Here is a 17,380-nt window from a genome sequence, read left to right as displayed (position 1 = left end):
TTCCGTCACCGCGTATCCGGTGAACTCGGCATTTATACGAATCCGCCAGTTTTTGAATCCGCTCTCCCGAGTGGACATTCTTGAATACGATATGAATCCGGAATCGCGTGGACGCTAAACCCAGATTTTTTTTTTATCCGGTGACGTAAAACGGTCGATCCCAGTTCTTTACCGTGAATACTGTATTCAAGAAGGTAACATCTACGCCTGCTCTGTTGCCAATATTTTCAGAGGAGTCCTGGATACTAGAATGAACCCGGATACGTGTTGGATACGTGGGGACAAACAAATTCGATTTGAATAGGGATACGTGTGGAAATTTTTGAATCCGGAAGGAAAAAGTTGCGGATTTAAAAATATCCGGATACGTGTAGACGGGGTCAAAGGCTGTCCCTTGGGTCCTAACTATAGAGCCAATTTGTATGCAAAAGTCGGCACAGTTCCTTTACTCGAATGAGTAACTGACTTAAACGGAACGTGAAACAAGACTTCAGTTGTTAGTCATTTCCTCGAGATAAATGGAGAAAACGGTCAGCAGAATATGGCCCGTAAGTCCTTTTCGTCATTATTGGCCTGGTTTTGGCTATTTAGGCCTGATTTAGGTTTTTTTTACCTGTTTTTGGCCCGTCTGACCTTCTATACAAACTGGCCATTAATATTTGCGAACTGTATGTTATTTGTGTTCAGCCATCGAACTGTTATCATGGTTTACAAGAGAGTTTGTAGAAATTGCTCTATTCCAGGTTGCGCTGCAAAGTACCTTGTCCGGATTAGCTAACCATCTCGCGGATGTTTATAGATCATACACACTCAGACCACTTACAGCGAAGACAGTATTCACAAGAGGCGAAACTGCAACCTGAAGTTAAAGTCCTCGTTTACTAAAGTAGAGCAGATAATTGAGGAAAAAATCATGGTAATACCACTTGGAATCCGGCACCGAGACAAGAAGTAATTTACGACTGTCCATATCACAACGAAATTAAGCGTCGTTTGAAGCAAAAGCTAAAAGAACAACTACAAAGAACAAGAAAAACCGAAAGACAAAGCAAGTGAACTGTTGGCTTACGCTATAGGGAGATTTTCCCTTCTTGAAAAATATATCAACATGGACGGATTATTCACTGAGAACATACGTAGTGCACGAGAAAGCGAATAAGTCAGATGCTCACCAAACGCTGGGACCAGAGAGAACGGTTTTGATAAGAGTTTTCAGTTAACCTCTGTGTCTTTGTTTTGTTATAACTAATTTTAGTGATAATAAGTTAATTTTTAAAAATGTTCAGTTTGTGTAACCTGTAAAGATGATGCTTTCGAAGTCTGCAGAGTAAGAAGAGAAGTGGTTGTCCTAGGCAAAGTTTTTGTTTCTATTGAAAAGTACAGTTAAATATATAAACGGCTAATCACGTATTACTTAACATATGGAGGAATGGAGAAATTTTACATAGCTAGCTGGACGCTGACTAGGCACCTCATTAGTATGCAGTCAAACGGAAGGCACTTATTAATATTAATAAAGAGACGAGGCGCTTGTTAGGCACCTGCTGCACTTGCTAGACATCAAAAAAGAGTAAATCATCCCTTCATGACCACTATCGTAAACAATGCTTCATAAGAAGACCATTCCAGAGCTGCAGACCCCATTTTGATTGGTACTCCCCAACCTCGTCGTCCCATAGAAGCGTAAGCACATGCGATATAGCCTAAACTTGTTTTACAGAGGTTTTACGTGTCCAAATTTAATTACTTTTTTCGTTAACGTTCATGGCGCTGGATGGTGGTTCGACCAAAGAAGCGGTCATAACGTTCGCATTGGTTTCTCTCCCTTCGTAGCTAAGCGTTCGTGACGAAACCAGTGCTCGCAAGTTAAGTTCCCAGCGAAGGGAGATGCAGTTTATACTCGTCCACAAGCATGGCCGCTGTGACGTAAGCCTCAGTTTATTGTCAATGCATTTAGGTGACGTATCCGAGGCTAATCATAAACTTTTTCGGATGATTCAGAATGCATGTGTCGCGCTTAAAAAAGAGGCCTAGGGACCAGGAAAGCTTGCTTTGACATCCAGGCAACAAACGTGTCACAAAAATGTCGATCAAAGTTATTGTAAAGGAATGGTTATGAAACCCGTTAGACTTCTTCGTTATAAGTTTTTGTTAGCCTTTTTTTTCACCTGACCGTGCACAACGTTCAATAAGGCAAGCCTATCACTTTGAACTTGCTGAGCAGACCGATAGAAACATAGAATTAATTTATTCATTCACAATTAGTGAACGAAAAACAAAGGATTGTGCACGGTCAGGGAGCTTCCAACATAAACGACACTCACAGCACCGTTGTTTTTAACTTTGATGTGACTTTGCAGCTGGATATACTTAATTAAAATGCGACCCCTGCCGCCGCGCGAATTAGCAAGTTCACAGATGACCTGCTCCAGTGAAGCTATTTCAATATGCAGTATCCCGGATCTTAGACAAGAACCACTTTCGGTTTTGCGTTCTAGCTGAAGGCATCGCCAATTCTGATAGCTTGGATTCTTTTCGTAGATCACAAAGGGAAATAAAATAACTGGTAAGTCTTGGGGTAAGTCTACACCTTGATGACTTTAGTAGTATTTAGTTAGAAGTGTACTATTTTATAGTAATATGTATCGAATCACGGAAGTGGTGAAAAACTAAAGTTCGAAAGCTATGTTCATTACTTTAGATAGGTTTAGTTTTTCCAAAACTTGAATGATGTATAATTTTTTTCAGGATAACGTTTTGCTAACTCACTCGATTATTTACTTCGTTTTTTGATTATTAATGCAAAGAATGTTCCTCGTTCATAGCTGACTGATCATCTACTTATAATAAAGGCAAAGTTGAGGCGCTTTAAATCTGTCTCTTAAATTACTTGTTTCTTGGAAGCAAGGGCACCAACATCTACAACGATATTTTTCTTTTATGTTGGTGAGTTTACATACAGGGTTTCATGTATGTCTCATGATACGTATACTGAATAACCTTCTTCAAATTGTGATCGTTGACATGCATTGCCTGCATCCTTGAGCGGCTATTTTGCAAAACACATTTCCCATAATTTTCTAGGACCGAAAACGTTGCATATCTCCAACACAACACCACTAAGAATCTACCCTTCGACCATTATGACTGTTTGTAACATAACGCTCCATTCTTGTGTAATATTGAGTATCAAATGCAAATTGCAATGGGTTAGTTTAGGCCGTCTTGGCTAATACGAAAACAAAACAATATCTAAACAAGTCTATTGGAAGATTGTAAACTTTCCGAAATATCTCTTACAAAAAGGGAAACGTTTTGTCCTTTACGTCCTCTCACAACGAGAGACCAACTATACAGGGTATAGCGGGTGACGGAGTCATAGCTTGGTAGCTGTAATTACAATAAAATAATGTAAGGAATCAAGTACAAGATCCAAAGTACGGGTAAGTTTATGATATAGGCTTTCATGTCATAAGGGAGAGAGAGAGCTTTTTTAGCTAATGTATTTCTAACTGTTCCAGCAAATAAAGTTTCAGGAATAGGACGTTTTCGAGCCATAACTTTGTTCGGACTGTCATAAAGTTGAGCGCAGTTGTAACATATTTCTGGCGGCGGCCTAAAACCGGTCAGCCTAGCGAAACGAATTAAAAGACAAAGTTCAATCAATTTATGGAAGATGGATTCAATGGAACTTTTTGTCAAAAGAAGAGAAACTACTTCCGACTTATCAATTCTAATCGATTTTGATTAAAATCCAGTGATTAGTTATAATTGAAAATATTTTGTTCCCGTCGCTTATTGTGCCCTATTTTCAGAGTACTTGCCTTTAAGATTGGCTAAAGTCAATATAATTAAAGCATTGTGGCATGGGGACCAGTTTTATTTTAAATTAGTTCGAATTTCTCTTTATTGTGGGGTCCAAAATTTATACTGTGTCCATTTTTTGTAGACAACTAACCATCTGAAGCCGTCGAGAGGAGCAACAGCTTTCCTGAATGGCGTCGCCCTCGTCAGGAAGCTTTCAGGAGCAGCGCCGGTGGCTAGTGGTGGGTATTGCTCTTCACCATGTCCTTACTCCATGCCTCAGAGATAAGATCAAAGGTGAATTGACTACATTTTACCAGCATCTGGTACGACATTGCGGTCTGGATAAACAAACGTACCCATCTTTCATGAAGAATATTCCACCGTCCACGGTGAACTTGAACTATGAAAGTATCAACAATAACCACACTGCCACGCACCGTAGCCACTACGACTACTGTGTAAGGGATGAGGTGTCTTTGGCCAAGCTGTTTATGAAACCTTTCATGGCGACGTTCAATGCGTTTGACAGTTCCTTTGACTCTTCAGCAGCCCTAACAGTTCTTAATCAAGCTCCTCCATTCACGTCTGTCAAACCGTTCGCTGAGGATGTTAGGTCAAACGTTCGTAATGAATGGGCTCATTGTGATTTCACAGCTTGGACGCAGGGACATTATGACACATGCTTTGATCATATGGAGGCCTTACTTAAAAGCCTAAGTTTACCTCTCGTCGATGAAGCAAAAGCTTTGGATTCACTCAAACTGTGGAGAAAACAAGGTAAAGTGATTATATTGGCAAGCGACTTCACTGTTAGTTTTGTTGCTAATAATTTATTTAAGCAATAGACCACACTTTCTATGGGTTTTTACCGGCGTGATAACCCACTTGGGATGTTGGAAGAACACTCGAAAAGCTTGTAAATCACGAGCTGAAGTGTTCTCCCAACATCTCAAGTGGGTTATCACGCCGGTAAACCCACAGAAGTGTGGTCTATTGCTTTCATAAAAAAACTTAAAGTTTTCTATGAGTTTACCGGCACAATAAACCATAGGTTTTTAACCAATCAGAACGCACGTACTATCTTAGTTTTTTTATAACATGATAGTAATAGGCAAAATCCAACAAACCTTCATCCTACCTGTACGTCGTTAGAACAGTTCTAACGTCATAAGGCTTGTATATGTTTAAAAAAATAATGAAACCATTCTCACTCAACTCAATTGGAGCACTTAAGTTACTATAAGATAAAAAGCAAATCATGTAAATCCATGTTAATCCATAGTTCACCACTCCATTGATTTTTACATCAATATGGCCCCCGTGACGGCATGTGACGGCCTCTGAGGAGAGGAGGGGGCGGTAAGCAATCAAATTCATGATGTTAGTGACTTGAAAGTCATAGTTACTTTCACAGTTACATACTCTTCGCCAATTATTTTTACTTGCGTCTGAATCAGTTATTCTTTTAAAAGAAAAATAATAACCCCTAATTAGCTGTCATTGCTTGAAGGGAAGAGCCCGGGGGGGGGGGGGGGGGGTGGGGGAGGAGGGTGGCAGTATTGACTAGCTCTTTTAAAATGGACGGAGGTTATTCCCTCGTATTTTCTTGTACAAACCCAAGCATTTTAACTTTTTGTTCATTTATAGCGTCACGTTCGACTATATGCCTAATTCAATAACTGTTGCGGCTTTGGCAATTGGTCAGTGATAATTGGGTCGTGGGCACTTATGTATATACGGAACTCGCTGCAATAATTTGCTTAAGTGACACCAAACAATAGCATTACAGTGCGCAATTACAGTGCCCAAAGCAACCTTCACTGAATCAGCTATATAATAAAATATGGTTGCTAAATACGACGCTACAACTCATTTAGTAGGTATAAATACAGGACATTTAGACATGACTCGCTCTTAGTCCAGTCTTCGTAGACAAACGTGCTAAGCGATGATGAAACACTCAAGAGGTTTATGGCCTGGGTGAAAGATGTGTTCGGAGAATGATTATTTGACAATATTTCTCGCTAAGAATTCCCGGAACAGATGAATTTCCCCAAAAGTAAATCTTGAGGTCCTCTTGTGCCTTAACGTTTAATTATAGTCACGTGACTTGTGACATGATGCGGCGTGACCAAAAATTTACAATGAAGGAAATTTGCGAATTATTGGCCCATTTACTTTGTTTGGATAAATAAATCGGCGTTTCTGATAGAGATAAACATAATTTACTTTCTAAGTTTGGCAAGAATATACTCGAAGTTTAAAAATAAAGTTTTAAATTATTCAAGATTAAATTTGGCCTTTTAAAATGATGTCTGTCCTCGTAATTTTTTTTTCATTTGTGCCAAATTTCACATTAGCTCCATCCTCTGTTTCAAAGTTATAGCCAATAAAACTTAATTACCATAGGTAAACTCAAAATTGGCGCGGAAGAGTTTTTAAGATTCCAACCTGATTGTCGCTGTTAATTCCTGGTAAACTATGCATTGCACTTCTTAACTCGCACATTCCACGACTGGTTGACTTTGTATATATTTCTGCAGTATTAGTGGCTCCTTTCTTCTATGACATGTCCTCATCTTTAACAGCAGTGATACCTCGTACTGATTTTTCTTTTGTAATTATATATTGACCAAAACGATTCTCTGTTGGTAAATTAAAACTGCAGCTTTTGGCCTCGTTCTCTTCATCCGCAAGAACAACGTTTCCGAATACTGAAATTTCTAAAGACTCAGTTGAAATACCTTAAGCGGTTCCTTTCGTTAAAGGTTGTAGGGAGCCAGGCGTTTCCATGAGAAAAAAATGGAAACAAACAAATAACTTTTTCATCTGAAGTTTATGTTTACTAAGGAAAATACCTCTTTCTACGCTCTATACATGCACTACCAAGCTTGTTTACAGATGTTCCGTCGTCAGGCACTTAGAATCGCGATTTTGTTTTCGCGTTTCATATTTTTGTGTCTAAGATTGCTCTTGTTTCGTTTTTAAGTAACTGTTAAATCACCTGCAATGTTTTTCTACAGGGCAAGACATATGTCTTGGAAAGCCCCTTGACGACACTCTTCTTCAACTCGTACGGAAGGAAGTTCAACAACTATCTGACTCGTTTGATAATCTGAAGGACGAAGACAGGCGCATATACGCTATTCTAGGCCTTTTTAAATCTGAGTTAGATAAGGCCATTGCCACTCTTCAAGAAAAGCAAGCTGAGTTAGAAGTAACTTGCAAAGAACTTAGGCAACATAAAGAAATGTTCACAGAGAAAATGAGTGCCAAGGATAAGGAACTGGAGATGTGCCGGGAAAGTACGCAAAAAGTGCACCACCTCTGCAAACGTTTAGAAGTGAAAACCAGTTCTATGCAGCAAGATTTTGATTTCTTAAAAACAGCCGTAAAAAGCTTACCACATTCAGAAGATTTCAGTGATATTGTATTTGACGCCCCAGAGCAAACCAAGTGGTTTACGAAAAGAGAAAAAGAAATTGAAAATATTGAAAACTGCCTTCCACTGAACGAACGCAAAGAATTGAAGATGGCAGCCATTTGTGGTCTCGGGGGATGTGGAAAGAGCACTCTCGCATCTTACTTCGCTTGGAAACGTAAGCAAGAATACGAAGGAGGTGTGTTTTGGTTCTCCATGGAGGACGACAGAAAGTTTGAAAGCTCTGTAAGTGACCTCGCTCTGCGTTTAGGCATTGAGGCAAATTCATTTGATTTCACCCTGTCCAAACTTCTTTTGTGGATCTCCAAGCAGGAAAAACCTTGGTTGATGGTTCTTGATGATGTCGACCAACTAAAATTCTCTGAACAAATGCACATGATTCTGTCTGGTCGGTGGAAAAGACGAGCACATGGCCACATCCTACTTACCACAAGACGTGAATCAAAGGAAGTGTGTAGTTCGGTGGATCTTGAGCCATCTTGCTGTGTTGAGGTTTTATCCTTTTCAGAAGAAGAAGCCAAGAGGTTTCTTCGTGTCCGATGTGGTGCCACCAGTACAGGAAAAGAGGTGGAGTTAGATGAGCTGGTGTGTGAGCTTGGTTGTCTTCCTCTTGCATTAGAACAAGCTGGTGCACACATCAAAGCCCTTCAGTGCTCAATCGCGGACTATCTTGAATCATACAAAATTCAGCGAGTGCAGTTATTAAGTGAGCATCCGCGTACAAAACCATTATGGGAGTATGAGTCACAAAACCGACTTGCAGTGCACACTACGTGGCTTTTAAACTTTGAGTACGTTAAAAAATCACCGCAAGGCGAACTAGCATCTAAATTTTTAGAAGCCTCGGCATTTTTTGCTCCAAATGAAATTCAGGAAGAACTTATCAATTGTGAACTGCTTTCTACTGATAAAACGTCTAAAATTCTATTGATGAAAAACCAGATCGTAGAGGTTTTGACCAAGTTTTCACTCTTCCAGAGGAAAAGCAACAGAACTCTTGCATTGCACCGGCTGGTGCAGGAAGTAATTCGCAACAAAATGACCTTTCAAGAAACGGCCACCTCGATACGTACAGCCGTCAAACTTCTTCATCAGGCTTTTCGAGATTGTCCATCACCAGATGAAGTCCTTGTGTGCGTCTCATCAAGTGACCAAGAGCAACCGTCTGCTTTCTTAACAAACCAATCTCGGTTCTATTTGTGGTCCAAACTAACAACACATGCTTCAGAGATACAGCAGCATCTAAAAACATTGCTGTACGAGGAAAACATTGGTAGAGAAATCAAAACAGTGGCGTTAACTAGTGAGACGTCTCGTGTTGTTTACGAAAATGCCATCCAACTTAGTGTGCATGGACATCAAGCAGAGGCCATGGAAGCCGAAAGATTAGCATTTCGTATTTTTGACTCTTGTCCAAGTGCTGAAGGGCGCATTTCTAACGAGTATCTTACTAAACTATTTCCTCACGTTTTACCTCTCCCCCAAGTGATTCAGAAAACGGTGTTGTATTCGTCTCGACGTCCAGCGGAATGTTCAAGGCTTTCAGGACATGTTACTAAACAAAGCCATTCGGCAGATGACGCACTTCGTTTACGAGGAAATACTCTTTACAAAGAAGGATGCTATAAAGAAGCCGTTGAAGTTTACTCAGAAGCCCTCGAAGCATATGATGAAGGAAAGCAACCGGACCCCCGTTTGCTTAATAATCGAGCAACTGCGTATCTCAAACTGGGAAGTTTTCAACAGTGTCTACAAGATTCCGAGGAGTACATTAAGATTTTTCCCACTTGCTGGAAAGGATACACGAGGAAAGCCTTAGCTCTCAATGGACTTGGATTGCGTTTTCCTGCCTTGTGTTTTGCAGCCATTGCCTACTACCGCGATGAAAACAGTTGTCGTCGTTTCGAGGCATTTGTTAACGTGTTTAAGGACCTAGATGGGAAATGGGTAGTTGTTGACTCCTCGGAATTTCTTCAACATTGTCTTAAACTTAACCATGAATACCGTTGGGGGAGGACAGTTCTTCTTAGGAATGGGCAGTATGATTTAACTGACTTCCAAATTATTACGAATGCCACTTTAGCTGCTCTTGAAAAAAACTCAGATGTTACCATTACCTGTGATCGGCCTTTTTTCCATCTTACCTGCTTTTGCCAGAACATCGCCTTCATAGGAAAAGAGGATTTTACTGTAACTCCAGAAGCGAATGTGGAATTTCACAAATGCAGTTTTCGGAACTGTACACCAAAAAAACCTGTGTTGTCAATTGATGGATCAGCAAAGTTCGTTGAATGCACAGTTAAGGACAGTAGAGGAAGTGGAATAAGCGTAATAGGACGTAACTCATCAGCTACACTGATTAAATGTGAGATCAGTGGAAACGGAAACAAGGAAAACGGGTACGCCTATGGAATAAGGGTGTTTGGTAAAGGGCGCTTATTAGCTCATGAATGCCAGATACATGGCAATGTCAGAGGAATTTGGCTTGACGAAGGTCCAATGGGTGGTCCTGGTACTCAAGCACAGGGAGCAGTAATAACAGATTGTGAGATTTATGACAATAAATACGAAGGCGTTGTGGTAGGTGGCGTTCCACGGCTTTCACATGAATTTCCCTTAGTTATCATGCGTGGGAACAAGATTTATCACAACGGCACGTTTGGTGTTCGCTCGACCTTAAATATCAACAACATTCTGTTTGAAAACAACAATGTGTTTGAAAACCTTTGGTGGGGAGTTTGTGTCCACAACAACTCTGGCGGTGTCTATAAAGACAATGAGATTTGTAACAACAAAATGGGTGGTATAATCGTGGGACCCCAAGCTCCTGGAAAGCCACCTTGTGTGGTAGTGAGCAACTTTATCCATGACAATTGTGGGCCTGCTTATCGTGAAGAACTTCGTTTCGCCGAACGCAATTCTTTTCCAGTAGAGTTGCATACTCATTTTAACAGCATGAAACAAAAAGGAAGAAAAAAGCCATGGTTACTTTACAATGTATCTTTTCCAGCCATGGTAATGGCAGAGTTCAGCTCCAATCGTTGTTTTGAAAATGATCACACACAGAGACCTGTTAAGACGGACACTATGAAGGCGCACTGTACCTTTTGCTTTCGACACGGTTTTGAAATGAAATCGTGCAAAGGCTGTATGACAGCAAAGTACTGCGACAAAAAATGCCAAATCCTACACTGGAAAAAGCATAAGCAAACATGCAAAGCTGCGGGACAAAAAAATTCTGTGGATGTAAAAATGCCTCTTTTAGCGCTGGGTACTACTTCTGTAATTACCTCTCATCCAAGTTTGCAACCTGGTGGTCCAGACCTCTATCCTCCTCCTCCAAAGGATGGTAGTCGTTTTATTGTTAAGATACAAACCTCCGAAGAAGGTTTTTATGGAGACATTATAGATATGAGAGGGTTCGTAAGTGATGAACAAGACCCATATAAAGCTCAGATGATGCTTTATGATCGTAGCCGTCATGTGTGCTTTCAATTTAGTGGTAAACCACAACTATATCATTTAATAATGGAGTGCGGAGTTATCGGAAAGATGTGTAATCTCACAAAGAAATTGTACTGTTGGGCAGCATTCAAAGATGCCCAAACTCTTCGAATTTTTACTCACGAACTTCCAGAATTGCAAGAGTGGTGATAAGTAAGTTAAATAAAACAGGTCACCACGTGCATAAAAGCGTGCCCGTGTAAGAACTCTTTACCCAAAAAGACTGGGTCACGGCAGTCCAGACCATTTTGTCTAAAAGTATTGTCAAGTTGACGCTAGCGAAAAAAAAATTGTAAGTGAAAACGTCACAGCTTCGTGATAAATGAATTTGTCTCTCGAGTGTTATAATTGAATTTATAAAAAGCAGAGATGAACTTTAACAATTGTTAGGCTAAACAGGTTTCCAAAAAAAAATAATCAAGTAGTAATCCGATATAATCTCCTTCCGTTTTTTTGTCGTTTGTGCCCTCTTTAATTTTGTATTTGCTGTGTTATTTAAAATTATACCTCGATGTTTCAAGCGGTTACCTCTGTGCGTGTGCAATCACTGATTTGCTGACCAGTTCCCTTGTTTATTATATACATACTGAGAAATACTCACCAAAAAGCTATGTCGTAAATTTTCGTACGCAAATTAGTTCTAGCCAATCAGAGGAGCGAACGATGGTTTTCACACGTGGAAAAAATGATACGTCGGATCAGAATCGCGAACGATGTTTTTTCACGTGTGAGAAAAACGATACGTCCAATCAGAAGCCACAGAGATGTGTGAGTTTCGCACCAAAATTCCCGCCTTTTATTGCAGCTTGCAGCGCGGCTTCGCACACATTCAACGAGAAAAGTTTTACTCAAAGAGTTTTTCTCGCTAAAAAAGTGAAAAACATTTCGGAAATGGGAGTGGAATAGTTTCGTTTGTTTCACTGTCGATAAAGAAAACGGTAGAGAGCCGGCGAAACAACAGCGGAAAGGAAAAAACAGAACGAGAAGTAAGCTTTTGTTGTGCTTTTTGTCGGAGCTACTTTGCCTTTCATTTAAGTTTAAGCTTATATTGAAACCGGCCATTTTACTTAAATTCACTCATTTTCAATTGTGCATTGAGAACAAACAGTTAAGATTACTTATATTACTTATTGCTTATAGTTCTTGGATTACCTCATATCCTTACCGTCATTTAGGTTTTTAACAAACGTTTTTACTGAAAAGCTGATACTTCGTTTTCGTTGTCATTTTGCGGTAAGTGTGTAGCAGCAAATTTTAAAATAAAAAGGCCGCCAAAATGATGAATGTGTCAGTATGTATATGATAAACACAATACCACATGGAAAGTGCTTTGTACGGTATTTACGCACTCGTTGTTTTTGTATCAGAAATCTTACTCGTTCGCTGCGCTCACTCGTTCGATTTCTGATACGTCAACAACTCGTGCGTAAATACCGTACGCCAGCACTTTCCATGAAGTATTCTCTTTTTAGTGGACGAATTTGCATTGTGCTTAATTTCTCTTAGGAAGACTGCAATACGCTAGAAAAACTTAAAATATGTCCCTCCGTTGTTTCTGCGATCGTTACTGGGGACGCGCTAGTCAGCCATTGGCCAATTTCTTTTCCACACCTGGTAACAGTCCCAAAAATCTTTGCGAAAGTTTACTTGGCCCCGCTTTCTTCTGCTTTTTTAAAACGGTGAATTGAGCGTTAACGAATCTCTCCTTAAATTTGAAACTGTTTCTTATTTTCTAAAATCTCTAGCTATAAAAACATACTCTGTACAGTTGGGCAAATAAGGTAGGTCAACCTATGGAGAACATAGGTGCCTTATCAGTTCAACTGTAATGTACCAGTATGCAGATATCTTTTATACAAGGGAATATTTAACCTGAATACCACTTAATACTCTTAGGTACAATGAATTTTATCCTTCAGGAAATAAGAGCCTTTTCAGGAACCTGTAAGGCTGGGAAAAGGTTCTTACTGTATGGGGTTGGTGCTTACTTAAGGAATTGCGTTTTAACGTATTTTCCGGATTAATTGTGGGTCAGTTGTGCACTGACCTACAAATTGAATATCTGGTGTACCTTGTTTCTTTATACGATTTGTTAGTACCTACCCACGAGGTGCAGAAAACGTAATTATTTTCTTGTTTATCATCTTATTCTTCGTCTTGATAAATCTGCAAATCATCCTTATTCAGATCTTGTTTACAAAATTTTCACCCCGGTTGGATATAGCTTGTGTACAAAGCGAAAGGAAAGCAGGGCCTGATCTCAGGTTAGTGTACAGCCGCCAAGGACAATGGTTATGCAATTTTTTTTAGGGGAGAGGGGTATACAAGGTGCGTTATGGTCCCGGTGATAATAGTCAATGGAAAACTATGTTTTTGGAAAAATTGTTTAACCATAATTGTTATATTCCTAGACTTTCACTCAACTAAACATGGAATGCTTTGGTTTATTCTTGGTCACATGGCCTTGACTAAAATCAAATGTATCCCGGATGTCCTCGATATAACGAACGAGTTCTCTTTCCCTCAGTAATATTTGAATATATGAAAAAGAACCTCGATATAACGAAAGCTCGTTATGGCGAACAAATTTTGCCAGTCGTTTGGCCCTTCAGTTATACGGAGGTTCCACTTTCCTCGGGAAAATGACATTATTTTCAAAAATAAACTCAAATTCGGTCTCCAAGCTCCTATCACAGGTCTCCACTCTAAAACTGACAACTGATATTCATCAATACATGATATTGACGAATGGGTGTCAATTTTCGGACAAGGAGTATCGCGTGCATTAAGTCACGCGATCTCAAGAATAGCTGGTGGTACACGCTTAAGGTTGTGGGCGTTCGGAGTCGAAGAGACAGGTTAGTTCTAAAACAAAACAACGAGAACAATTATATACTATCCATTTTACTCAGTTCTCGGCAGTTTCGAGAATTGAGTTTGCATTTTTCCACAATTCGGATCCCCAAAAATCCAGTGATCGTAGTATTCTTGTACAGAAGTCAGAGTTTCAGATATTGGATTTTTGTCTCTATAGGCTAATGAAGCCACGACTTCTGCTGTTCCTTGAGAAAAATCTGGAACTTCCAGGTAATACTTATCATTTTTCTTTTTATCTTTCGATGTATGTTGGCAAGTAACCTTTCCTTGGCTTGTTTGTCTACACGTCGGCCTACGTAACTGTGCACACCGCTGCTTTTCACCAGCTAATATTCCATCTTACAGTTTTTTCTTTGTAAAATCCCTAGTAAGCTAAACGGAAGACTATAAACAAAACAAGGCATTGGTTATAAGGCGCTTGTACAAGGATTTTCAACGGGAGGAACAGATATAGAACGATCCGTAAAGGTATGCGTTCTTTGAATTTTAAAATAATATCATACACTCGAGAATTTTAAAAATATGCAGTCAATGTAGATTAGATTTTGAACAGTCACGAAAAAAAAAAACTCGCAGTAGCTTGAAATAATCATAGAAATAACTTAAAACTGTTTAATAGGGAATTTGTTCAGTATCTAAACTTCTCCTCTTTGTAATACTTTGTGGTGTAGAAAAGTCTAAAATTGAATTGAGCAGTCGCTTTTCCCCTTGGAAAATCGGAAACGGGAATTAAGGACTAAGGGTGGGGACCGCGGATCAGTACTAGTTGATGAAGTGGTTCATTTTTGTAATATTATTACGGCATCCCTTTTTTAATTTTGATTTGGGACCTTTAATTACAGAACTCATCGTCTGACCAAAAATTCTACAGCTCCTTAATGTTAAAACGGTAAAATACTCCGATGGCGCTTTTAATCAGACGCAACGATTATTCGTCGGAAAATTCTCATCACAGATCATTTTAAGCCATGAGCCCTGTGCCTGTATTCATTTAAGGTTCAAGGAATAAATATTTAAAGGACAATCGTGACTAATTCCTTTCAAACCGGACTCCTGTCACCTTTCTAGATTCAACCTACCTCCTTAAGGAATAAAGAAACAACAAATGGATACGAGAGACAAACAACCAAAAGAGCCAGACATCGAAGATTTTAAAACTACCAAAAATCAAACGAAGAGTACAGTGGCTGCTTTGAAAGGTAACGGTCATTTTGAAGACGGAAGTTTTAAAGAGGCAGTCAAATTATACACAGAGGCTCTTGAGGCAAGCAAAGAGGCCCAAAACCCAGACCCACGATTGCTTATCAATCGGGCAACTGCTCATCTTAGATTAGAAAACTATGAAGAATGTCTTCAAGATTCCGATGAATATATCTACATGCTGCCAAACTGCTGGAAAGGACACATAAGGAAAGCATTGGCTCTAAAGGGGCTCAAAAAAGCACTCCTGTCTTCATGCTCTGCAGCCATTGCATACTACCACGACGCCGATCGTTGTCGAAGATATGAAGCCTTCCATAACGCTTTTAAAGATACAGAGAACATCTGGGCGGCGATAGGCTCTTCTGAATCCTTGAGGAATACTTTAACACGAAATGATAATCCATTTGCAAAAAAGAAAATTCTTTTGTTGCAAGGTGCAAAGTATGAGGTAAGCCAAGTTCCACGGCTCAAGCTGTACACCAGTCTTGTGGCTCTAACAAAAGACCAACCTGCCATGTTCAGGACTGAATTACTTTACATCAGCAGAAATTGCTGTTTTGAGAACATTAACTTTGAAACGAAAGATGGTGTGCTCGTTCCGCCTGGAGTGAAGGCAGAATTTGATCGATGCAAGTTTCAGTGCGCTTTATCTGAAAAACCGGCCATTCAAGTCGGAGGGACAGCTTCTTTCGTAAAGTGTGAAATAAGCAACAGCAAAGGTGGTGGAATAATAGTGGGTGGGGGACCAAACGCTCTGGCTTCTTTCACAAAATGCCGCGTTTTTGGAAACGGAGCCACGCCTAGATATTCGTCCGGCATAAGAGTTTACGAGAATGGGACTGCAGTTGTCCAGGACTGTGTAATTTACGGAAACTCAGAAGGAATACACATCTATGGAAGCCCACAATACGTCTTGCCCAAGGAAGTCAAAGTAACTGGGTGTGAAATTTATGACAACAAATTCGAGGGTATTATCGTGGTTGGTGCTCCGAATGCGCTCGCTTCATCCGTGACAATCCAAGAGAACAAGATCTACCAGAATGGTGGATATGGTGTTCGCGTATCACTTTGTGTCAATGATCTACTTTTTCAAAGGAATATAGTATTTGAAAATGCCTGGTGGGGAATTTGGGTGCAGTGCAACTCGGGTGGGAAGTACAGAGGTAACCAGATTTGTAACAATAAGATGGGCGGATTAAGAGCTGGCAAGCAAAGCCCAGAAAAGATAGCCTGTGTAGTGGAGAATAACGTTATCCATGACAACGGTGGGCCGGCCTTTCGCGAAGAATTGCGATATTTCGAAGGATATGCGTTCCCGGTTCAGTTGCAAGACATCATTGAAAGACAGTATGTAGAAAAACACATGAAACTGTTCGGATTCCGTGAAGGAGTGGAATTGCCCATGGGATCAGATGTTCCTCTTCCCGTCATGGTAACAGCAAGTTTTAAGTCCAACAATCAGTGTTTCCAGAACGGAATTGAGCGAGACCAATCGAAACAGTCCACATGCAAGTCAAAGTGTTCCTTTTGCTTTCGATTAGATGTGGAGTTAGAGTTTTGTGATCATTGCGGTGTAACCATGTATTGTGGAAAGGAATGCCAGGCATTGCATTGGAAAAGGCACAAGTACGTCTGTCAAGCTGCTGGTCAAAGAAATTTCATCGACGTTTGCATCCCGATAGATCAGCCGCCTCCCATTCATTCCCGCGTTTCTTCACTTCATCCAGGTCTTGAGTCCACAAACCCAACCTCTGCATCTCCTCCGCCTAAAAATGGAGGGCGTTTCATTGTAAAATTACAAACACACGATGGATGCGTGAATGCCCAAACATTTGACTCCAAAGGATACACCAGCAATGATTTCGATCCACAAAAGGCCACCGTAATTGTGTACGATCACAGCCGTTCTGTCGAGTTCGAAATTTCGGATAGACCCAAAATTTATTATTTAATTCTCGAGTATGGAATTCTGGGAGCTAGCCTGTACCTCAGCAAGAAATTGTATTGCTGGGCAGCTTTCAAAGACGATGAAACGCTTCGAATTTTTACTCGTGACTTTCCAGCAGCACAGAACTGGTAATAATCTGTAGAGTGCTGGCCTGAGAAACAGCCGCCATTTCGCGATGCCAACACTGCACTACCCAGATCTTGGTACTGACGCGTCATCAGTAAGGAATTTCTTCGCTCGTTCCTCAGACGTTATTTCGCGGGCAAACCAGTGGTGACGTCGAGAAATGTGGGCTGTTTTCTTATGTAGTAGAGCAGTTGGGTTCTGGAATCTTTACGCCACGTCGTGATCTCTAGAGGTGAAGAAGAAACATTTAAGGATTATTTTGAGATTAAAAGCTTCCATAAAGGTTAAGACACATTATGGCCTTTAAACTTATAATTCCATATATATTTGTTAGTTGTTAGAGGCACACAACATGTAGTCGCGTGCACTCTTTTATATAATTATTTTGTACACAGGTCAAACGGTTTTAAACTCTCGCATAACGTAAGCTGTGAATGCGTCGTTTAAGTGAAGCAGTAATGACACACTTCCTG

The 17,380-nt window shown here is 40.2% G+C and overlaps 2 protein-coding genes across 2 annotated transcripts; both read left to right on the top strand.

Moving 5' to 3' along the window:
• Positions 1–2,302: 2,302 nt before the first annotated feature.
• Positions 2,303–11,202, top strand: LOC140948652 (uncharacterized). The gene is made up of 3 exons (XM_073397925.1): positions 2,303–2,566; positions 3,950–4,584; positions 6,831–11,202. Exons 2-3 carry the CDS (start codon positions 3,996–3,998, stop codon positions 10,901–10,903), a joined length of 4,662 nt encoding a protein of 1,553 aa, XP_073254026.1. The 5' UTR covers positions 2,303–2,566; positions 3,950–3,995; the 3' UTR covers positions 10,904–11,202.
• Positions 11,203–13,980: 2,778 nt separating this feature from the next.
• LOC140948406 (uncharacterized) lies at positions 13,981–17,159 on the top strand. Its single transcript, XM_073397642.1, has 2 exons — positions 13,981–14,098; positions 14,699–17,159. Exon 2 carries the CDS (start codon positions 14,736–14,738, stop codon positions 16,911–16,913), a length of 2,178 nt encoding a protein of 725 aa, XP_073253743.1. The 5' UTR covers positions 13,981–14,098; positions 14,699–14,735; the 3' UTR covers positions 16,914–17,159.
• Positions 17,160–17,380: the final 221 nt, after the last annotated feature.

The sequence above is a fragment of the Porites lutea genome, chromosome 9 (genome assembly GCF_958299795.1).
Source record: "Porites lutea chromosome 9, jaPorLute2.1, whole genome shotgun sequence".
Classification (NCBI taxonomy): Eukaryota; Metazoa; Cnidaria; class Anthozoa; order Scleractinia; family Poritidae; genus Porites; species Porites lutea.
Note: the sequence above shows the minus strand (reverse complement) of the source record. Positions and strands in the feature narration are given on the sequence as shown.